General features: G+C 42.7%; 2 protein-coding genes across 3 annotated transcripts in view; one reads left to right on the top strand and one right to left on the bottom strand.

The window, feature by feature from the left end:
• Positions 1 to 1,434, bottom strand: part of faim2b (Fas apoptotic inhibitory molecule 2b) — a 60,646-nt gene extending 59,212 nt beyond the window's left edge. For both annotated transcript variants that reach the window (XM_059956001.1, XM_059956000.1), the window contains exon 1: positions 1,284 to 1,434. In XM_059956001.1, the coding sequence (XP_059811984.1) occupies positions 1,284 to 1,298 (15 nt within the window). In that variant the 5' untranslated portion in view covers positions 1,299 to 1,434. The remainder of the gene's footprint in view (positions 1 to 1,283) is intronic.
• Positions 1,318 to 19,418, top strand: LOC132384669 (uncharacterized). Its single transcript, XM_059956002.1, has 6 exons — positions 1,318 to 1,447; positions 13,909 to 14,042; positions 15,616 to 15,712; positions 17,161 to 17,267; positions 18,051 to 18,223; positions 18,745 to 19,418. The coding sequence occupies exons 2-6, from the start codon at positions 14,030 to 14,032 to the stop codon at positions 19,021 to 19,023; spliced, it is 669 nt and encodes a 222-aa protein (XP_059811985.1). The 5' UTR covers positions 1,318 to 1,447; positions 13,909 to 14,029; the 3' UTR covers positions 19,024 to 19,418.
• The last annotated feature ends 5,387 nt before the right edge of the window (positions 19,419 to 24,805 follow it).

The following is a 24,805-nucleotide window of genomic DNA, read 5'->3' on the forward strand; positions in this document are numbered from 1 at the left end:
TTGGGAAGAAATCAGTCTCAGGTGTACACACCCAGTCACTACGTAGTTGGCCATACAGGGACCTCTCTCCCCTCCGTTTCAACATCCTCCAGAGTGGGACACAGACTAGCACCTCGATGCAGGTCCCAAATGAGCAAATGCATACCCACCCAGCAGCCAACAAGAATGCAAGAGACTGCAATTGCTGGAATCGGGAACATAAATCTATTGAAACAACTCAGCAGGTTAAATAGCATTTGTGTCAGGTCCTAATGCTGGAGTTCAACTAAAAACATCAACTGCCCATTTCCTCCACAGATGTTGCCCGACTTTTGGAGTTTCTGCAGCAGATGGTTTGTTGTTCCACATTCCAGCATCCGCAGTCTCGCATGTATCTATTGGGATTTGCCTCCTTGGCATTTGTGTCACTGGCTGGCTGTCAATCTGACCCTGAACTCATCTTATCAGTCAGTGCAAGACGAGGCATGCCACGGGTTGGTAACCAGAGCTCTTGGGAACTCTTAGCACCTGCAAGGTCACTGTGTACAGTCTGCGGAGTCTTAATCAGCATTAATGCTCCTAACCTAATGAGTGGGTGCCTTCACACCGAGATTAGAGAATCTGGCTCCACTCAAGTTGGATGAAGAGGGAGTGGAGGTGGATGTTTGTATCTGCAGGAACCCCAGTTGCGTTGTAAATCTGGGTAAGGCTTGGGTGGCTTGCCTTTCACGGCTGATTTAGCCGTCCGACATCCACTACTAACGTGCTGGTAACCAAGTGACCATGTTTAGTAATGAGTCAGTCTTCCGGGGAAAAGGGTTTATCGTTGAAATCTAGTACAGAAGCTGCAGCGCCAATTGTTTAGCCGTCGTTGGACAGCCACGGGTTTGCATCAAACGCGAGCCGGATAAAGTGCCCCACGTTCACCCGTTATGTAAGTTAGGGGGAAGACAAGAGAACGAAAGCCGTCACATCACATAAACACTAATAATTCAAGTCGTCATTAACACTGCCACTACACAGTATCGTATTTGACTGAATATCCCCAAAATAAATTTCCTATATATTAAAAAACTGAATAAATGTATTTAAAAGGCTGTGGGGAGGGTAGTCGGAGACTTATGGTAATAAATCACATATTCATCCACTTCTACGTAGATTAAAAATGCATTGCATTAAGCAGCCAGTAGATAACCCAGTTTTATATCTCACCATAACAACGCATTCAACCGGCTGTACATCTGGGATAAACTAATCTGTCAATCAATTAAATTGAAGGTGCTCGGCGATGGGGATGTACTCACTTTGCCTTGTGTCATTTTCAGGGGCACAGTTGCGGTGACAATTGCAGACCCACTCGTACACTCGCAGTGTGCAGGCTAACTTCCAGTGAAGCCGAGCTGCCGCCTGTAATACCGCAGTAAATCCGTGATGTTTCGAGCAATATCCAGGAGCAGGCAGCTGGGAGGTACCATGTGCATGCAGCGAACGGGGAGAGGCTCTATTTTATTTAATGCAAAATGGGATTTCGGTAATATCTGGAAATAATAGGATAGTTCGAAACCGTTGCAGTCGCACACGTGGTATGCTGAAAAAGCAACTGCAATGATGTGCAGAAGTGTGGCCGATGCCATTAGCCCTTTTGGTAAAGTCCAGTTATTTAATTAGGTGCTGCATTTCACACAGTGGCCTGTTTAAATTTAAGAGGTGGGGTGGGGGGGCATCTTTTGAAGAGCTTTGCATTTCTGTAGCGTCTTTTAGGACTTTAGGAAGTCACGAAGATCTTAACAGCCAATTAATTGATTTTGAGGTGTCTTGGTCTTCCTAGAGATAGGCAGTGGTTTGCTTCCATTTTGGTTTGAAGGTGACTGATGAGGCCAATGAGGGACCTTCAGACTTTTTCACACATGCGGTAGGAGGTGGGTGATGTTGCAGAAAGATTAGAATAATGTGAACTCCTTCCACTTGGCTCCCATGTGCTCCTGCTTCAGAAGCTCAGCCCGGTTGCCATATGGAGTAGTGATGAACTGTGGAGGAAACCACAATTGTCCCCCGATAGACCATAGAATAGTACAGCACAGGAACAGACCCTTCGGCCCACAGGGTTTTGCCAAACTAATTAAGTTCGTAATTAACTGCCTAAACTATTCTCTTCTGCCTATACGAGACCATATTCCTACATTATTTATTTATTGATTGATTGGTATACGGTAAGGAGTAAGCCCTATCGACCCCATTGAGCCACACCGCCAGCAATCCCCCGATTTAATCCTGGCCAATTTACAATGACCAATTAACCTAACAACTGGTACGGCTTTGAACTGTGGGAGAAAACCAGTGCACCCAGAGGAAACCCATGCAGTTACGGGGAGAACGTACAGACATCTACAGGCAGAGGCGGGAATTGAACCCTGCTCACTAGTACTGTAAAGTGTTGTGCTAACCACTACATTACTGTGCTGCCCTCTGTACATTCATGTACCAAAGAGACCATTAAACCCCTCTATTATAAATGCCTCCACTACCACCCCGGCAGCACTTTCCAGGCATCCACCACACTCTGTGTAAATAAAAAACTTGCTCCACATATCTCCTTTGAACTTACCCCCTTACATCTGAAATACATGCCCTCTCGTATAAGAATTTCAACCCTGGGAAAACAATACTGTCGACTCTATCTATACCACTCATAATCTCAAAAGTCTCTATCAGTTGTCCCCTCAGCCTCTGCTGCCGCAGAGAAAACAACCCAAGTTTGCACAGCCTCTTCTTGTAACACTTGCTATAAAATTCTGGTTCAGCTGCATTTGGGGCAGAACCAGAGCATCTGGGAAGGTGCTGAGCTCCTGGAGTTCCTAGAGCAGGAGCACGTAGCAGCCAAGTGGAAGGAACCCATAGTATTCCAAATTATCTGCCCCATTGCCCACCTCCTGCACCATGTGAGGAAAAGTCTATGGGTCCCACAATTGGCCTTATTAGTCACCTTAGAACTAGAGTGAAACATCTTGGTAAACCTCTTTTGCCTCTTGGATTAAAGTGTAAAATTGTTATTTTTAGACCATAAGAGAGGAGTGGAATTAGACAATTCAGCCCATCAAGTCTGCTCCGCCATTTCATCATGGCTGATCCACTTCCCCCTCAGCCCCATTCTGCTGCCCTCTCTCCATAGCATTTCACACCCTGACTGATCAAGAACCTATTAACCTCCCCCTTAAATACACCCAGTGACCTGGCCTCCACATCTGCCTGTGGCAATGAATTCCACAGATTCATCACCCTTCAGCTAAAGAAATTCCTTCTAATCTTTGTTCTAAATGGACGTCCCTCTAATCCTGGACTCCCACCAAAGGAAACACCCACTTCACATCCGCTCTACCTTCTAGACCCTTCAACATTCAATAGGTTTCAATGAGATTTCCCCCCCCCCCATTCCCCCATTCTTCTTACAGTTGAACTTTCCTGTACTTGAAAAAGGATCTAGTGCTTTCCTGGCGTATATGAAGCCGGGTACAAGTATCAATTTTAGCCAACGTTTCAATGATAAACTCTATTATCTTCTTCAGGGATGATACCTGGGCATGTCTAGTCCAGTTGTATTTATACCCCAGTAATCCATCCCTCCTGATTGAAAATCCACATCAATGAGCACAGGAGGTGTATCTGTTTGGGATACCTGGAGAAATTGGCAGTAGTAGAATATTCCATTTGCAATGGTCATAGGATTGACTTCGACAGCACAAAACTACTGTACCATACCAGTGGTTTTTTGGACTGCCTAATGAAGGAAGCCATTGAGATAAAACTAGAGGAAAAGAATTTTAACAAAGATAAAAGTCTCGCTCTAAATAAGAACTGGAATTTGATTGTAAACAAGGTGGGGCAGCAGAAACCTGATTGGATGAGGACTAACCAATCAGGAAGGATAGACTATGGGGGTATAAATACTAGACATGCCCAAGGATCATCCCTGATGCAGATGGCAGAGTTTGTCGTCAAAACGTTGGTTAAAATCGATACCTGTACTTGTCTGGAAGCCCAAGAGGAGTTTACTCGCTTTCTTATGCTTGCTTCTAATTTTTATATAATCACCTATATGTGTATAATTCAGTGAATTTTCAATAATTACAGTATAACTGATTTTGTATATTTCTAGAAGTTTTTTTTCCAGCTTGTGTCACACCACTGAACAATATAGGCTACCCCATATCAATGGAATGTGCTTTATCTCTCTAGTGAGCTAGTTTTTAGTATAAGACAACCACAACTCCTTTGTTCTCTCTTCTCTCTTACAGTAGAGTGAGGTTGAATTGAATTGACTTTATTTCTTACATCCTTCATACACATGAGGAGTAAAAATCTGTACGTAACATCTCCATCTAAATGTGCAATGTGCAATTTATAGTAATTTATAATAAATGGTATGTATAATAGGACAGTCAATGTAACATAGAAATACAGTTGTGTCAGCATGAGTTAATCAGTCTGATGACCTGGTGGAAGAAGTTGTCCCAGAGCCTGTTGGTCCTGGTGTTTATGCTACGGTACCATTTCCCAGATGGCAGCAGCTGGAACAGCTTGTGGTTGGGGTGACTCTAGTCCCCAATGATCCTTCGGGCCCTTTTTACACACCTGTCTTTGTAAATGTCCTGAATAGTGGGAAGCTCACATTTACAGATGCGCTGGGCTGTCCGCACCACTCTCTGTGGAATCCTGCAATTGAGCGACGTACATTTCCCATACCGGGCAGTGATGCAGCCAGTCAGGATGCTCTCAATTGTGCGCCTGTAGAAAGTTCTTAGGATTTGGGGACCCATGCCAAACTTCTTCAACCGTCTGAGATGAAAGAGGCGCTGTTGTGCATTTTTCATCACACAGCCGGTAAGTACAGACCACGTTAAGGCCTTGGTGATGTTTATGCCGAGGAACCATTTTTATAATTACCATTATTTATATAGTTATGACCACTAAATAAAGTGGCTGTATTACAAGATTTACACCTCATTCTTGACTTCCAAAGAACTTCTGGATCAATATCACCAGATCCAATACCACCCTCTCCAAAGCCTTTCCACATCCAGAATTAAATGCAATACCCCAGATGTAGCTGAACCAGCATTTTATAAAATTAAAAAATCTTCCCGACTCCTGAGCTCGTGCCTTGACTAATAAAGTCAAGCAGACCAAATGCCTGTGTTAACCTGTGCAGCCACTTTAAGGGACTTGATCCCTGGGATGTTGCACTTTTTCCAAGGAAATTATGAGCATGACTTTGAATCAGAATCAGGTTTAATATCTCTGGCATATGTTATCAGATTTGTTGTTTTGCAGCAGTAATACATTGCAATACATAATAATAAAAACCATAAATTACAATAAGTTTGAATAAAAAAGAAAATTAAATAAGTAGTGCAAAAAGAGTGGGACAAACAGTACGTTGGTGTATATGGGTTCAATGTCCATTCGGAAATCTGATAACGAACGGGAAGAAGCTGTTCCTGAATCGTTGAGTGTGTGCCTTCAGGCTCCTGTACCACCTCCTTGATGATAGCAATAAGCAGAGGTCATGTCCTGAGTGATGGGGGTCTCTAATGATGGATGCCACTTTTCTGAGGCATCGCTCTTGGAAGATATCCTGGATGCTGGGGAGGTTGGTGCCTATGATGGAGCTGGCTGAGTTTACAACCCTCTGCAGTTTTTTCCGATCCTGTGCACTGGCCCCAGGCAAATTGCAGTGGGTCCAGTTCCTTGCTTAAGCAGGAGTTGATTCTAGCCATGACCAACCTCTCAAAGTATCACAGTAGATGCAAGTGCCAAGCAACAGAAAATCTGCAGGTGCTGGAAATCAAAGTAATTCACACAAATAATAATCATTAAGGCAGCTCACTCTGCTCTTCTTGGGCGCTGGTATGATTGTCACCCTTTTGAAGCAGGTGGGAACCTCTAACTGCAGCAGTGAGAGATTGAAGATGTCCTTGAGAACTCCCATCAGTTGGTTGGCACAGGTTTCTAGAGCCCTACAGGTACACCATCGGGGCCTGATGCCTTGCGAAGTTTCACTCTCTTGATAGATGTTCTGACGTCGGCCTCCGAGACAGAGATCACAGGGTCATGAGGTGCTGCAGGGATCCTCATAGCTGTAGTTTTATTCTCTCTTTCAAAGTATGTATAAAAGACTTTGAGCTAATCTGGGATTAAAGCATCACAGCTATTCATGATTTTAGTTTTCGCTTTGTGGGAAGTAATGACCTGCAAACCCTGCCAGAGCCCGCGTGCATCCGATTCTATATCTGACATCAATCAGAATTGCTTTCTCACTCTTAGAATAACATTCTGTCAGTTGTCCTTGGACTTCTTGTATAGTTTTGGACCACTAGTCTTGACACAGATCTTTTGTAAGTATAATTTTGAAGGCACACACTCATCCACACAGGTTTTGATAAAGTCGGAGACAACTGTGGTGTATTCATTCAGATTCAAAGATGAATCCTGAATATTGTCCAGTCTACTGATTCAAAGCAGTCCTGTAAGTGCTCCTCTGCCTCCCTTGACCATACCTTCTTGGTCCTCATCACTGGTACTGTGGTCTTTATTTTATGCATATACACTGGGTAGTTGAACTTTCCAAAGCGTGGGTGTGGGATGATCCTTGGTGGTACAACAGTGGTAAAGTGTGTTGGCTCCTCTGGTTCCACAGGTGATATGTTGGTGGTAGTTGTTCAAAGATTTCTTCAAGCTGGCCTGGTTGAAATCTCCCACAATGATAGGGAAGGCATCAGGGTACACAGTATCAAGCCTACTGATTACATTGTTCAGCTCCTCCAGTGCTTGTCTAACATTGCCCTGAAGTAGAATGTACACTGCTATCAAGATGATGGTGGAAAACTTCCTCAGCAGATAAAATGGACAGTATTTGACTGTTAGTTATTTCAGGTTGGGTTAGCAGGACTGAGACAGAACTACCACATTTGTTTATCACAATTTGTTAATCATAAAACATAATCCATCTCCTCTGCCTTTAAAAGACTAAACTGTCCTGTCTCTACAGAAAATGGTGAACCCATCAAGCTGCTGTGCTGCTCTGAAATGGCAGGGGATAGCCATGTTTCCATGAAGCAAAGTACATAGCAGTCCACAATGTCCCTCTGGTACAGCAATCTTGCTCTTACATCTTCAATTTTATTTTTCAGAGACTGTACATTTACCAGCTGGATAGTCAGGAGTGGAGGTCGAAGGCCTCAGCATTTCAATCATACCTGTAATCTGGCATGGTATCTCCACTTCCATTTTTTTTAAAGGGGAACTGCACTTGTGATCCGCATCTGCCATTCAACATTTGTTGATTTTGAGTACAGTATCAGTACTTTTCTTACAGGTGTTAAAAAGATGCTGCTACTTAAGTACCCTATGCTGCTACTTAAGTACCCTTGGCTGTGATTGGATTTCAGCTGTAGTTGTCCTAAACCGGAATATTTGATGATTCCCATGGGAGCAGCATGCAAACAGTCGCCACTTTATGGCACCATCTCATCGGAATCTTTTCCTCTGTCCACCTGGTGATCTCTTTCCAGGGCAGAGCTGAGAATAAAGTGTTTGTTTTTGGAGGGACTTGGGAATAACATTATCCATGCCATAAGTCACAGGAGTAGAATTAGGTCATTTGGCCCATCAAGTCTGCTCCATTATTTGATCGTGGCTGACTTATTTTCCTCTACAATTCCATTCTCCTGTCTTCTCCCCTCATTGTTTTATTCTCCTTAGGAGAGGAGCACTGTTGTGATTGAGATTACAGTGGACTGGTGAGACGCAGCAGTATTTCTTCTGTTTGAAAACAGTTTTGGAACCAAAAGTCAATTTAAGTTAATCGTTCATTGTCATTTACTGAAATAAAAACATAAACTCAGCAGGTTTTTTTGCAACATTTGGGTACAATTTCTCACTCTCAGTGATAACATTTATTCTCTCTTGCAGTTACCGTTACTTGGGGGGAGGGATTGGAGAGGTAATAGCTGTGAGTAGCAAAACTCCCGTTCGTTCAGTGTTGGGGAGGAATTAGAAAGTTTGTAAATTGTTACTTGAAGTTAATACTTTTAAAAAATACAAATTGCCTGATGAAATGCTGCTTTGTTATTCTTGTCTGATTTATTTTCCCCCACAATCCCATTCTCCTGTCTTCTCCCTGAAAACTTACATGCCCTTGCTAATCAAGCACCTATCAAACTCCTTTTTAAATATACCCAATGAATTGGTCTCAACAGCCATCTGTGGCAATGAATTCCACAGATTCAGCGCCCACTGGCGAAAGAAATTCTTCTTCATTCCTGTTTTAAAGGAACATCAATTCTGAGGCCGTACCCTCTGGTCCAAGACTTCTGCACAATTGGAAATTTCCTTTCCATGTCCATTCCACCTAGGCACTTCAGTATTCGGTAGGTTTAAATTAGGATCCCCATCAAGGGACAATTTTGTTCGCCATACACAGAATATTTACATCTATTAGGAATTTACTGTGGTGTATTGGTCAGGGAGTGACATGCTACAGAAAACAACAACATTCAGCAAATATAAAGAATTATTTATAAAATAAAGTTAAAGTACCGATATGGAATAAAATGTGCATAAATAGATAAATACCAGCATGCGTTATAAAGAGTGGCTTAAAGTGTTACAGTGCAGTGACAGAGTAATAGATAGAAGGGGGTGGGGGCTGACTAGAATGTCAAGTGCCCCATTTCAATCATGCTTCTTTCTCATGTCTTTTAGTTCTCTTTACTCTACAGAAATACTGAAACATCTCTGACTTTACTTTTTTAATTTCAAACTGCAGGGTGAATTTTATCATATTATGATTACTGGCTCCTAAAGGTTCCTTTATCATAAGATCCTTAATTAAGTCTGGTTCATTACACAATAACGGATCTTGAATTGCCTTTCCCCTAGTGGGCTCAACCACAAGCTGCTCTAAAAAGCCCTTCAGCCCACAATGTTGTGCTAACCTTGTAACCTACTCTAGAAACTGCCTGGAATTTCCCTTCTGCATAGCCCTCTATTTTTCGACGCTCCGTGTTCCTATCTCAGGGTCTCTAAAAAGACTCTACTGTATCCGCATCCACCATCTTCACTGGCTGTGCATTCCATGCACCCACCACTGTCCATGTGAAAAACCTACCTCTGAGTTCCCCTTTGTACCTACTTCCATGCACCTTAGAACTATGTTCGCTCGTGTTAGCCATTTCAGCTCTGGGAAAAAGCCTCAGGCTATGCACATGATCAATGCCTCTCATCCTATACACCTCTGTCAGGTCACACTCATCCTCCGTCACTCCAAGGAAAAACGGCCAAGTTCACTCACCTATTGTCATAAGTAATGCTCTTCAATCCAGCAATATCCTTGTAAATCTCCTCAGCACTCTCTCTATAGAATCCACTATAGGATTTGATTTCATTTTTTACCAACGGAGCCTCCCCACCCCTCTACCTATCTACAGTACCTGCCTGGCCTTTCTATACAATGTGGATCCTTGGATAGTAAACACCCAACTATAATCTTCCAGCCATGACTCAGCGATGCCCACAATGTCATATCTGCTCTTTTCTAGCGGTGCTACAAAATCATCTATATTACTCCGTACACTGCGTGCATTCAAATATCACACCTTTGTCCTGTATTCATCATCCTTATCCCTTTCTAATTTTATTCTTTTTTTATTCTGGAGATTTCTGTGACTTGTCATGTACTTTCCTTCCCGTTGATCTTATCCTTATTTTTCCGAACGGTAGAACCCACCCTCAGCCATTTAGATTAAAGCCCTGGTTCTGCGATTCACCGGAGCACTGGTCCCAGTATAGATCAGGTGGAGCCCTTCCCATCAGAACAGCTCCCTCCTTCCCCAATACCGGTTTCAAGGTCCCATGAATTCAAACCCATTCTCCCACACAAAACTTTGAGCCACAGATTTAGCTCTGTGATCTTAATTATCCCGTGCTGATTTGCACGGAGCTCACTATTGTAGGTGCTGGACTGCCCAGTCTAACTGAGTAAGTGTAACTAGGACATTGAATGCCTGGGAGAGGACACTGATGTTGGTTCACTTGTCTCTCCTGTGGATTTGGAGGATGTTGTGGAGACGGTGTTGGTGGGATCTCTCCAGCCCTTTGAGGTACCTACAAGGACCAGGGTGCAGGATCAAAAGAGGCTGTAAGGTGTGCCAGCTACAACACAGGCACAACTTACCGCACCAATAAGGACATCTGCAAGACGTGGTGCCTCAAGAAGGTGGGTCGCTGAGGACCCTCAAAATCTGAGACGTGCCCTCTTCATGTTACTACCATCGAAGAGGAGGTACAAGTGCCTGAAAACACACTCAATGTTTTAGGAAAGGCATCTTGCACACTGACATCAGACTTCTAAACGGTCCATGAACAATACCTCAATATTCCTCTTATTCCTTATTTATGTTTTGTAACTTACAGTATTTTTTATATCATGCATTGTACTGCTGCCACAAAACAACAAATCCCAAAACGTGTCAGTGAGAATAAATCTAGTCCTGATTCAGAAACATTTAGGGAGTTTGTCATATTACGAAAAGTGACTGTTCTGAATTACCCCTGTATCCTTCACTCAAAATTCAATTTCAGTTCAACTTGAATTGACATTCACCCATACATAAATACATCCAAATGAGACAGTGTTGATATGGGATCATTTCAGCTCTGGGAAAAAGCCTCAGGCTATGCACATGATCAATGCCTCTCATCATCCTATACATCTCAGTCAGGTCACCTCTCATGCTCCGTCACTCCAAGGAGAAAAGGCCAAGGTCACTCAACCTTTTCTCATAAGCCATGCTCTCCAATCCAGCAATATCCTTGGAAATCTCTCTATAGAATCCACTGTAGGATGTGATTTCATTTTTGATGAATATAGCCTCCCCACCCCTCTGCCTGTCTACTGTACCTGCCTGGCCTTTCAATACAATGTGCATCCTTGGATAGTAAACACCCAACTATAATCTTCCAGCCATGACTCAGTGATGCCCACAATGTCATATCTGCTCTTTACTAGCTGTGCTACCAAATCACCTACATTACTCCATACAACAATCATATAACCATATAACAATCACAGCACGGAAACAGGCCATCTCGGCCCTCCTAGTCCGTGCCGAACTCTTATTCTCACCTAGTCCCACCTACCCGCACTCAGCCCATAACCCTCCACTCCTTTCCTGTCCATATACCTATACAATGTTTTGTAACTTACAGTATTGCAAATGTAGGTCAGTCCATCACAGCCTGCTTTCAATGTGCCCAGTTGAATTCCTCAACCAACACCCCTCTCAGCTCCTGCAGCCCCTGCCGGTCCTTCGATGACTGTGGTCCCACATCGCCATAGATTTTGTTGGTTACCAGCTTCAGGGGTGGGGGAAGGCATGCTCTTGCAGTCTTCACCCTGCTAAAAAGAGTCATCTGCCACTCAATTACAGAAGTTATCCTATAAAAATTATTATAAAAGTTATCACTCACTGCTCAGTCATCTCCGCAGCTCTGCATTTTATGATACACGTATATCGAAAAACAGTGAACAGCAATGTTTTGCACGCAATCCATACAGATCATTTCAAAATCTTAGTACCTCAAGATAGTACAAAGGTAAAAACAATAACAGAATGCAGAATAGATTGTATAATTAAATTTACAGAGAAGGTGGAGCCTCAATATCTGCATTAAGTGGGTATAATCTCTTATTTTTAAAATGACCCCTTGTTCTAGATTCTCTCACAAGAGGATATGTCTTCCACACATCCATCATGTCAAAGACTTGGTCAATACTTTGCAAAGCATTTATAGCACAAAATGGACCATTTGGCCAATAAGGTGCAAACTGGCATTTATGCTCCACTGAAGTCTCTCCCAATCATTGTCTATATGTTTCTCCCTCCTGTAGAAATCAGCTACCTTGTAAATACAAATGTGCTATTCTCCTGAACCACTCCACGTGATGGCAGGTTCGACTCCCTCCACCATCATTAGGATCATAGGAACAGGAGGAGGTCATTTAGTCCCTTGAGCTAGTTATACCACTCAATGGATTGTTGCTTTGCAAGAGTTGAACAAAGTCCAAGCTGACCCGCAGATGTCTTTCATGACAGGAATGTTTCTTTTCCTCTCTCATAGCTCTGAATCGTCACTACTTCTGTCGTCTTTTATAACAATAGATCCATCCAAACTATCAGAGGGCTCACCAGCCAAGTTGGTATGTTGGATATTCACAGAGGCATAGAAAAAGTGACAATGGTGAAATGGCGATGGTGAGATGGTGGAACTACTTGTTGGATCAGGCTGAAAGAAACAGACTTATAATGTTTTAAGCAAGTGATCTTTCATATTTTACTGGCCTGAAATATTCATGCTGTTTCTCTTCCCACAGAGACTGCCTGACCTGCTGTGTGTTTCCAGCATTCTGTGTTATGCCTCCTTTCTATAGTGTAAATAATAGTGGTGTCCCTTTCAAGTAGTTTATCTATTTGTTGGAAGTCTGAAAACAAAATAGATGCATCCAACATCTGCTAGATTTTATTCTTATGCCACAGAATTGACAGACAAGGTACTTGAAAGGGGCACCACCATCGATCATGCGATGGAAAGGAGGCAGCAGCTGCTTAGGACGTAGAGCTTTAGATAAGCTGGATGCCCAGAAAGCTGGGCATTATAAATGGCAGTCTCATAGCATCAAGATTACTTACCTCAACCTTGAAGCTTACATTAAAAGCGAGTGATTCAACATTAAAATTCGTGCAGGTTATACCTATAATTAAGTTGTTCAGTGTTAAGAGTCATTCTGCAGCAAGCCACAGTGCCCAGGGTGTTGGATGCTCAGGTTGAAGGCTGTCGGGTGACCAGGGATACCTGCTCCAATGGTGGCTAATGTCTCACCAAAAATAACTCACTAGTTTATGCAATTAGAAAATATTCACCAGGAAATAGATTTGGGCTTAGTTCACGATTGAAAGGAGGATGTAAGATATATGATAAAATGCAGAGCAGCAAAGTAGATTAAAAATAACTGCATGTTAATAATTCTACTTGCTACATTGATTCAGGAACTCAGGGCCATTCTGTCAGGTTTTCCAGAGTCAACGTCGTTGCTTATTGTTGGATCCCCTTCCTGTTCCTCATCTGTTTACTCCTGATACTTTAGTATTTGTAAGTCTGACTGAATTGTATTGAGTTTCGGAATTAATGTATCATGTAAGATCGACATGACTTTGCCGTTAATCCATCTGATTATTCTTTTTTAAAAATCCTTTATTATGTTCCCTTTTTTTAAAATGTTAAAGCATATGAAAATTGAGCTAATGGGATTTTTTATTGTAATTCAAATTTTTATTATTATTTTACAAAGCAGCACAGCATATCATAGAGCAGATACAGTACAGCATATTTACACAGCCATCCCATGACAGGAAAACATAGTTACTAGGGACTACATTGTACCATGCGCTTTTTCTACAACAGCCGATTGCTGATCGGGACGGAAACGCGCGCCATCTGAGGTAAAAAAAAAGCCAACCGCTTCACGTCGCATTTGAGGCTTCATTGTGTGCTCTGTCGATTGACAACGGCTGGTCAGAAAGATGGAGCGCATTCTAGTGAAATGTGCGGCGACAGATCTGGCTGTTCAGTGGTTCCTCTGGAATGCGGCAAGCATCTTCCAAACCAAGATGTTTCATGATTTGGCAGGTTGGTGTTGCGATGGCGCGCGGCGGTACCGGACTCCAGTGACAAGAAACTTACTGTTAAATGTGCAGGTGGTTTCCCTCCCACAAGTTGGGGCAATTGACCAGGAGTTTGAATTGACCCCCCCCCCCCCCCCATCACCTCTCTTCGTCGATACTAATAATACTTTCTCCGCTTAATAATTTGAAGGACTTCAAGTGGGCTTGCTTCGATCGTTTGACGTTGTGTTTGAAAAGATTCAAATAGTTGAGACCGTTTGATCTTCTTGACAGCAGGGGAATCCAAGAAGCAGGCGTCGAACAAGATTTACATGGCGAATAGTGGTAAAATATCCATCAGTTGGTTATTGGAGGAAAGAGAAGGGATAAGATGACTATGTTTCATTCACTTTCTTGAAGGGCAGATCCTAAATTAACAAACAACAGAAGAATTCGATGAGTATTCGGAAAGGGGGAAGTTTGATGGCTTGGGGAAGTAGTTGTGAGAGTGGGACAAAATGAAATCCTTTCAAAGAAACTGCAGAGGCATGGTGGATTGATAAGCTCCCCCCACCACCACCCGTGCCAGTGCTCTAGTTCTGTCATGATTTAGCTGCAGTTGCTTCAACTAAAAAGTCATTAAGAAGGTAACGATAGAATATGAAAGTAAGCAAGCCACTAATATTAAAGAGAATATCAAAAGTTTCTTCAGATACATAATGTGTAAAAGAAAGGCGAGGGTAGGTTATCAGACCCCTGGAAAACAATGCTGTAGAGGTAGTAATGGGGACAGGGATATGGTAGATGAACTGAAGAAGTATTTTGGATCAGTCCTCACTGTGGGAGACACTAGCAGTAAGTTCAAAAGTGTCGGGGCAGAAGTGAATGAAGTTACCATAACTAAGAGAGAAGGTGTTTGGGAAGCTGAAAGGTCTGAAGATCGATAAGTCACCTGGACCAGATGGTCTACACCCCAGGGTTCTGAAAGAGGTGGCTGAAGAGATTGTGGAGGTATTAATAATGATCTGTCAAGAAGCACTAGACTCTGGAATGGTTCCGGAAGACTGGAAAATTGCAATAGTCACTCCACTCTTCGAGAAGGGAGAGAGGCAGAAGAAAGGAAACTATAGGCCAGTTCGCCTGACCTCAGTGGTTGGGAAGATGTTGGGGGTCACCTATTCGGGATATGGTTTTTGGATATTTGGAGACACAGGGTAAAATAGGCTGTAGTCAGCATGGTTTGCTTGAGACCACTAGAATTCAGAAGAATAAGGGGTGACCTAATTGAAACCTATTGAATAGTGAAAGGCCATGGTAGAGTGGACATGGAGAGGTTGTTGCCTCGGGTGGGAGAGTCGTTAGGAGAGAGGCGTCCTTTCAGAATGGAGATTAGGAGGAATATCTTTCGGCAGAGAATGTTGAATCTGTGGAATTCATTGCCACAGGCAGCTGTGCAGGTCAAATCTTTTTGTACATTTGAGACAGAGGTTGATAGATCCTTGATTGGTCAGAGCATGAAGGGATTCGGGGTGAAGGCAGTAGGTTGGGGCTGAGAGGGAAATGGATCAGCCATAATGAAATGGGGGATCAGACTCAATGGGCCAAATGGCCTAATTCTGCTCCTATAACTTATGGTCTTGTGGATATGAGGACAGGTGGTATGTGGGATTTTGCATGCCATTCCTGCCAAAGACAGACATGGGTACTGCAGCGTGTGCTTGTAATTTCTCTGCCGGCAGTTTCTGTGCTATATATGACAATAAACTCCACTTTAGCCATAAGTATTTAAGTTGGTAAGTAAAGGCTATGATAGGTGTTTCTCTTCTCTTTCTCAGGTTCGATAGTTTTATCTCTAAGCTGCTGACAAATATCTTTCAAACTCTTCATGTCAATTTACATGTAGTTAACTTTTTTCCAGGATCAGGGACTTTCCTATTGACTCTCCTGAGTTCCTGGTGGAATGGCACTAGTTCCTTGGGACAGAAAATACCTCTGTTTACCACATGGGGCTTGAGGTGAGAGTACAGGAGAACAGATTGAGAATGTATATCTGAACCTAGTCTCCAGCCTGAAATGGCTGCAAATATACTAAGCAAATTGGCTTGATGCCATTTAATCTAAAGGATCATGGCTTGGCTTCGCGAACGAAGATTTAGGAAAGGGGCTGCCTACGTCTGCTGCAGGCTCGCTGGTGGCTGACAAGGCCAATACGGGTCAGGCAAACCCGGCCGCAGTGGCTGCAGGGAAAAGTCCTAGACGTGGGCTTGTCCTTCGGATTGTGCAATGGATTTTTTTTTAAGATGTAGTGCTGGATTCACGGTACTGGCCCCACCCTTTACACCCGGGGTCATCTGCTATAGCATAGCAAGCTGGGACGGTGACAGCGAGGTCCTCAGGTCGTAGGAGTTACATCGGAGAGTCCTTCTCCTAGGTGGATGGCCTGACAAGGCTGACTAGCCCCACCTGGCCAGGTTTGGAGTCATAATAGTCCTTCTCTTAGGCTGGCTTCCAGCAAAGGCTAATGAGCCCAGCACAGCCTACCCATCCAGTTTTACCGCCGGACACTCGGTCGCGCCATGACGTAGCAAGCTTGGTGGAAACGGGGGTCACCGACGAGAAGGTGTTGCTATGGACACAGTAGTGTAGGAGAGGCCATTTGCAGTGCCTCCTGCCTAGCAAGCCAGACAGTGACCACATAAAAAAGCACTACACCGGGACAGGAGAGGTGATGTATTGCGCGTGCACTTTCCCTGGGTGAGCGGGACGTCAGGCCCAGATGTCACCCGCCCCCCCTCCATCAAAAGAATAGTGCAGCTGAAAAAGGAGGCCATTCAGTTCATTGTGTGCTTGCTCCACTCCCCTTTCCTCATATCCATATACTTTATTCAAAAACTTAGTACTTTTGTTTAGCTGGCTGTTTGACTGTAATGTGCATCATCATTAAACCCAGTTCTGCCCACAATTGTGCATCTTCCATAAGGTACCAGAATCATTAATGACATCCTGCTCCTGTGCAGAAAGTAACAGTGTTAATGTTTCAAAGCTGTTGGTCTTTGTCAGAAGGCCATAGTACTGAAATTGCAACACTTTCTTGATCCACAGCCTGTCAGATCTGCTGGCGGCTCTGCACCCTTTTCTTGCTCCATTATTGTTGGGATGCTTTTGAAATCTTAAAATTAAAAATAAACAAATTAAAGGCATGGAATGATGAATAGATTATCACTTCTCTAACACAATGCCTTTACCAATAGCCAGGAACTCAGACTAATTCTACCCTCATATTGACCAGGATATTGTGCTGTATCTCTCTATGACATTACGTTTCCTTGGTCAATAACGAGCAGAGGAGCACTCCTGTCCACAACAATCACACCTATGATAACTTGTGCAGTGGCTCAATGAGGAACGGAACTGTGAAGCCCACTCTGGCGCAACGTCTGAATACTATTTTGTTTGATTTCAGTGTGAGACTGTTCCTGCTCATAAGGTTGATAAAAGAAGGTCAGTATCGATACTTCACTCAAGTTCATAACAACCGTAGACGCTTCTTCCCTTACTGGACTATTGAAGGTGAGCTTCCTTTGCACATTAAGTTTCCTTAAGTCTATTTACTGATTGTCTGCTCTTCACATTCAAATGTTTTGAGCTCCCTTCCTCTAGCTGGCAGGGTGATTGCCACTGGATCAGGTAAAAGATGGAGCCAGGAACTGTGACTAGTGAGGAGTGCAGCAAAGGGTGTGTGGGAAATATATAGATCCCACACAGTAACAGTCCATCAGAAACTCAGAAAGGAATTTGGAGATGGGTAAGAAATGCTGGCCTTGTCAGGAATGCCCATACCTCATAAATATGCTTTAGAAAACCATTTAGCAATCTTTTATTTCATTATATTGCAGGAGAAATAGTTACGCCAGTGCACTCCCAGTTCTTTGTTTTCCTGAGGCTGACTAAAAGTCTGCTGCACTGTCCCATTTACCCCTGCTCAGTTGACGATGTTGTTGGGAATGGATAACAAATACAAGCATTGTCTACGTGCTGTGGGGAGAATTTAAAAGGAATTCATGTTGATTGGCTCCATATCAGCTATACTGCTACTTAATGGTAAATGGTGTTGCTGATCAGCTCCTGGTCCCGACAATCTGATGGAAGAATGCAATTGATTGAACGGCATCTGTAGGGAAAAAGAATGGTTGGCACTTCAGGACATGACGGAGGGTTCCAACCCAAAACATCCTTTCCTCTCACAGATGTTGCTCGACGCCCTGGGTTCTTGCAGCAGATTTTTGCTCCAGATTCCAGAATCTGTGGTGTCTTGTGTCTCCAGCTCTTGTTCCCAATGTTTCTGATTTTCAGGTATCTGGATCTTCTTCACACTCCTCCTAGCAGTCATTTTAAACCTTCAGAAAGAGGATACACCTCTTTATATCCAAAACGTTGCAGGATGGATGATCTGGGCTTTCGGCTTCATGGTAGAGGCAATTGCAGACCATCAGAGGTGGAATTTCAAAAGTCATTCTATAAATGCTGTAAGTACTCCTGCATGGATTTGTACCCCATTCAGAACTGGTAAGCAATAGGTCAGTGGTTTATTATTGTATAGACTTTATTATGGAAAGTTATTACACACCTGGACAATTCCTGGGATAGGTGTAGCAGGACTGAGCCAAGAGATTACATAGGCAGGGAATAGATTCCTTCAATTTTAGAAATTAATCTTATTTGAAGCAGTTACTAAAAGTTTTGATGTTGAATAATGGAAATGTGGTTCTGCTCGCCCTAGGGAAAATAGAATAGCAGAGTAGCTCCATGCAATGAATTGGCCGTTCTCGACAGAGACAGGGAATTATTCTTCTGCAGCAAGTTATAAAGTCGTGTATATTCCAGGCTCAAAATAATAGGTTCTTAAGTATTAAGGGAACTGTTGCTGAGCTGATAGAATAGTTACATATTTAATTCTTACGACGTATCTTTTGTTTTGATGGGTAGAGGGCAAACCCAAGGCTATGTTCTTGCAAGAATTCACAGCATTGCAATTTTTTTCTCTCAGCAGGACAAATTCAGTTGCCATGGGCTCTGGGCTTACAGTCAGCATCCAAACTACTTGGGTGAATTGCTTCAGTGGATTGGCCTGTTCATCTCTGCTTCTAGTGTTATGAATGAAATAGAGTACATCGGTGTCTTCTCACTCGTAATTATGTGGGTCTTTCATGCCCAAACAAGTGGAATTCCTATTCTGGAAAAGGAAGCCATGAAAAAGTGGGGACATGATCCTGCTTACCTCGAGTATGTCAATAATACACCATCTGTCTGGCCATTCAGATTTTAATGGAAATTTCATTAATTTAAGACCCACAACTCACCCCACCTCTCAGTTTCTGTTGTAAATTTGTTCTTTAAGTGACTTTTCAAAGCAAAGGGAGAACTGGAACATACCAACTGATCACCCCCATGCTTTAAGATTTTTTCTATTATTGCATTGTTTTATTCTCCTTAGGGGAGGAGCACTGTTGTGATTGAGATTACAGTGGATTGGTGAGATGCAGCAGTATTTCTTCTGTTTGAAAACAGTTCTGGAACCAAAAGTTAATTGATGTTAATCGTTTGTTGTCATTTACTGAAAGAAAAACATTAACTCAGCAGGGTTTTTTTGCAACAGTTGGATACAATTTCTCACCCACAGTGATAACATTTATTCTCTCTTGCAGTTACCGTTACTTGGGGGGAGGGATTGGAGAGGTAATAGCTGTGAGTAGCAAAACTCCCACTCGTTCAGTCTAGGGGAGGAATTAGAAAGTTTGTAAATTGTTACTTGAAGTTAATATTATAAAAAATACAAATTGCCTGATGAAATGCTTTGTTATTCTTGTCTGATTTATTTTCCCCCACAATCCCTTTCTCCTGTCTTCTCCCTGAAAACTTACATGCCCTTGCTGATCAAGCACCTATCAAACTCCTTTTTAAATATACCGAATGAATTGGTCTCAACAGCCATCTGTGGCAATGAATTCCACAGATTCAGCACCCTTTGGCTAAAGAAATTTTTCTTCATTTCTGTTCTAAAGGGACATCAATTCCAAGGCTGTACCCTGTCATCCTAGGCTTTCCCACAATTGGAAAAATCCTCTCCTCACCTAGGCCTTTCAACATTCGTTAGGTTTTAATATACACCATATACTGTATATTTACATCTATTAGCAATTTACTGTGGTGCGTTAGGGAGTGACATGCAACAGAAAATGGCATTCTGCAAATATAAAGAATTATTTTAAAAAATAAAGTTGGAGTACCGATATGGAATAAAATGTGCCTACATAATTACCAGCATGCATTATAAAGAGTGGCTTAACTAGAATTTCACGTACCCCATTTCAATCCTGCTCCTGTCTCATGTCTTTTAGTTCTCTTTACTGAAATACTGATATGTCTCTGACTACTTTTTTCCTTTCAAACTGCAGGGTGAATTCTATCATTTTGTGATCACTGCCTCCTAAAGTTTCCTTTATGTTAAGCTCCCTAATTAAGTCTGGTTCATTACACGGTAAAGAATCCTGAATTGCTTTTCCCCTAGTGGACTCAACCACAAGCTGTTCAATAAAGACATTTTGTGGGCATTCTACAAATTCCCAATCTTTGGTTCCAGCACCAACCTGATTTCCCAATCTACCCTCATATTGAAATTCCCCATGACTATCATAACATTCCTCTTTTAACATGCCTTTACTATCTCTCATTCTAATTTTATCCCACATCCCAGCTGCAGTTTAGAGTCCTGTATATAACTTCAATCAGGGTCTTTTTACCCTTGCATTTCCTTAACTACGCGTAAGGATTCTACAACTTCCGATCTTATGTCTCTTCTTTCCCAGGAACATAAAACATAAAAACCTACAGCACATTACAGGCCCTTCAGCCTACAATGTTGTGCTAACCATGTAACCTATTCTAAGCCTCCGTCGAGTCAGGCATCAGCACATTGCACAGCTCCTTCATTATCTCCACCAGTGAGCAACTTGCTGATGGTGTGGAGCTGCAGTATTTTGAGTTCTTAACGTATAGCAGGATCTTGCAATCATTAGCGGTACATTTAAATAGAATGGTTGCACCTTTTGTTGGCCCCATAGAAGTCGTCGTGACTAGTCATGCAGCCATCTTGTCAAATGTGTATCTGTCTGCAACAGGTAGTGTAAGATTATTCTGGTGATCTGTTCTCTTGAGGAGGGTTGGGATTCATTGGGATGTCAGACAGGGTACACTTGCACTACTCAATCAATTCTGCAGAGACTGGTGTTGATACGGCCACTGCAGTCAGATGACAATCGATTTCCCAAGTTAGATGCTAGCCCACGTAATCTCAATCCACATGAGTTGAAATCTGAAGTACCAACCCTGAACTGTTCAATGTACTGTACAAAATGTAGTGGCAGCATTGTTCTGAAAATCTTGTTGCTTCTTCATTTGCCTGAAACTTTCATCTTCATCCATGTACCCCGTATCCAAACCCATGTGGTCCCGGTATCCTAAGATAAGGCATTTGGTCACGGCTTTGAGTGGCTGCTTGGTAGTATAATCAACATCAGTTTGAGGGTCAGGGACAGCAACACATGCAGAATATCGTGGTAAATGCCTTCTTGAGTGAGGACCAGGGCTGTCCCATGACTGAGGCATAAGGAAGGGGGTGGAATATGGACAGGTTAATATGGAGATGACAGTTGCATTATGTCTTCAGTTTCCCCTTTGTGCCTAGGGAACACACACAAAACACTGAAGGAACTTAGTGTGTCAGGCAGCATCTATGGAGGGAAATGGACAGATATTGGCATGTTTTCTTTTAACCAACAGAGTTGGGGGCGACATAGTAGGGTAGCAGTCAGTGTAATATTACTATGGAGTCAGCAACCCAGGTATCTCAATGAAATAATTAGTCCTTGAACACGGTTGGGAATTAAAGATGATGAGGTGATGTTAAAAGCATTTGGTTTCGTCAGGTTTATCAAAGGAAAAGGTGCTTTAGCTACAATTCAGAAACTGTTTGCTTTGCCTTTAGTTTAGAAATGTGGAAGAACAAAGGCACAATCCAATCAGGACATAGGAATACATTTCCGGGATTTAAAATTTTCCAAAGCTGCTGAGTAAGACAAAATAGCATTTGTGTATGTAATGCCCTGGTTCACTTGTTTACTACTATGTTTGCAGTTAGTCCATTTTAACAGTTCTGTAAGAGCAGTGTGTTCTGCTTTCAGCCTTTTTGGGTTATCATTGAAGATAAGGGACGTGTGTCATCCAGTTAGCGTGGTAGAACTGGGAGAAGGTTCTAGAGAATGCTGGAGGGTGAGAGTTTTTGTGAGGGACACTAAGGTTGGTCTTGGTCTTTTGTTCAGTAGGAGATAGAGAAATAAAACGCTGGAGAGAACTGGTTGTAGGATTCGATCTGGTGGGAGAACTCGAGTTGATGCAGCCAAGGCGCTGAGGTCTACCACGAATCAGTGAATATGGCTTTCAGAAGATCTGAGCTCCTTCCTGTGCACATTTGACCATATTAATTGTAATAGGTCCTTTTTGTTTTTTTCTTTCTTTACTAACTCTTTGGTTAAGTTAACATTCATAAATACACTTCTTTATAATTGTATGCAGTGTGCAATCTGTTATTTGATGCCAACGGGCTACTGCAGAGGCAGTAAATCACACAGTATTCACACAAACCGGGGTCTGGTTGGGTGAAACATCCCAACCCCACAGATTTAAGACCATTCAGCCCATCAAGTCTGCTCTGCCATTCCATCATGGCCGATCCCGAATCGCACTCAACCCCGTACACCCCACATTGTTCTAAATTCCACTGAGTACAGGCCTAAGGCTGCCTATCACTCCTCATATGTTAACCCCTGCATTCCTGGAATCATCCTCGTGAGCCTCCTCTGGACTCCCTCCAATGACAATGCATCTTTTCTGAGATGTGGGGCTCAAAATTTTTGACAATACTCCAAGTGTGGCCTGACCAGTGTCTTACAAAGGCTCAGCATTATCTCCTTGCTTTTATATTCTATTCCCCTTGAAATGAATGCCAACATTGCATTTGCATTCTTTACCACAGACTCAACCCGTAAATTAACCTTCTGGGGGCCTTGTACAAGGACTCCCAAGCCCCTCTGCATCTCTGATGTTTGAACCTTCTCTCCATTTAGATAATAGTCTACACTATTGTTCCTTTTACCAAAATGCATCATCGTACATTTCCCAACACTGTATTCTGTCTGCCACATTTTTACCCATTCTTCCAATTTGCCTAAGTCCTGCTGCAATTGCTTTGCTTCCTCGGCACTACCTACCCCTCCACCTATCTTTGTATCATCCACAAACATTACCACAAAGCCATCAATTTCATTATCCAAATCATTGATAAACAAAGTGAAAACTAGCGGTCCCAATACTGAGCCTTCAGGAATACCATTAGTCACTGGTAGCCAACCAGAAAAGGTCCCCTTTAATCCCACTCGCTACCTCGTGTCTGTCATTCATTCCTCTATCCATGCCAGTCACTTTCCTGTAACGCAAATGGCACTCACTCCTGCTCCCTGACTCTCACAGACCTCTGGCACAGTGCTAGTATCTTCCACAGTGAAGCTAGATGCAAAGTACCCATTAAGTTCATCTGCCATTTCTTTGTTCCCCATAACTACCTCACCAGCTTCATTTTCCAGTGGTCCAATACTAATTTTAACCTCCCTTTTACTCTTTATATAACTGAAAAAAACTTTTGCTATCCTGCTTTATATTTTTGGCTAGTTTACCCTCATATTTCATCTTTTCCCTTCTAATAGCTTTTTTAAATTGCCTTTTGTTGGATTTTAAAAGCTTCCCAATCATACAAGTTCCCACTCAATTTTGCAACCTTATAAGTCCTTTCCTTGGCTTTTATGCAGTCCTTAACCTCCCTTATCAGCCACAGTTACTTACCTCTGCTATTTGAGAACCTATTCTTCTGTGGGACCTATCTGTTTTGTACCTTGTGAACTATCCCCAGAAAGTTCAGCCATCTCTGCTTTGCTGGCACCCGCCAATATCCTCGTCCAATCCACTGGGCAAGCTTCTCTCTCATGCCTGTTATTCCCCTTATTCCACCCATAATGGTTTCTTTTATCCTCGCCGATTCTTAACTCTACCCACATTCTCTGACACTATGTCACCTCTTTCTAAAGATGTAATTCCATCTCTTACCAACAGAGCCATGCCACTGCCAATGCCTTCCATCCTGTTCTTCCAAAACAATGTCATAACAACCAACCTCTAACTGTGCCATGAGTTCATCCATCTTATTCCAAATGCTACACACATTTAAATACAGCACCTTATTCCTGCATTCTTTGCCCTTTTGAATTGTGCCTCTGTGGTACAATTTACCCCTTTGCTCTGTATGCGTTTGTACCCAATCATTGGCTTGTCCTTCCTTACATTCATGTTACATCCATCATTTACTTGTAAACCTGCTGTTTCATCCTCAGCTCTCATACTGGTTCACATCTTCCTGCCATATTAGTTTAAACCATCTACAACAGCTCTAGTAAATTTGCCTGCAAGTATATTGGTACTCCTCACATTCAAGTCCCTTTTACACAGATCTCACATGCCCCAGAAGAGGTCCCAATTGTCCAGTTTCTGAATCCTTGCCTCCTGCTCCAATTCTTCAACCACACATTTATCTGCCACCTCATTCTATTCCTATCCTCACTGTCAATGTCACAGACATCAAACCTGAGATAACTACCCTTGAGGTCCTGCTTCTCGGCTTCCTTCCGAATTCCCTGTATTCTTTATTCAGGACCTTCTCTCTTTTTCCTCATGTCATTGGTACCAATACGTACTATGACTTTTGGCTGCTCACCCTCCCTTTTCAGAATGGCTCTCAGAAACATCACAGACCCTGGACCTGAGAGGCAAACTTTCCTTTTCATCTCCACAGAATCGTCTGTCTGTCCTCTTAACTATAGAGTCCCCTATTACTGCTGCCATCTTCTTCAGTTCCCTACCCTTCTGAGCTACAGGGCCAGAGGCAAGGCCACTGTTGCTTCCCCCAGGTACAGTAGCTCATTCCCCACCAACAGTACTCAAAA

This window comes from Hypanus sabinus, chromosome X1, assembly GCF_030144855.1.
Source record: "Hypanus sabinus isolate sHypSab1 chromosome X1, sHypSab1.hap1, whole genome shotgun sequence".
Taxonomy (NCBI): Eukaryota; Metazoa; Chordata; class Chondrichthyes; order Myliobatiformes; family Dasyatidae; genus Hypanus; species Hypanus sabinus.

What these genes read in the sequence shown, in the direction of transcription:
- LOC132384669 (XM_059956002.1), top strand. An exon ending in TTTACCACATGGGGCTTGAG is followed by an intron (nt 15,713 to 17,160) that starts GTGAGAGTACAG and finishes GTTTGATTTCAG; the next exon opens with TGTGAGACTGTTCCTGCTCA. An exon ending in CCCTTACTGGACTATTGAAG is followed by an intron (nt 17,268 to 18,050) that starts GTGAGCTTCCTT and finishes TCTGATTTTCAG; the next exon opens with GTATCTGGATCTTCTTCACA.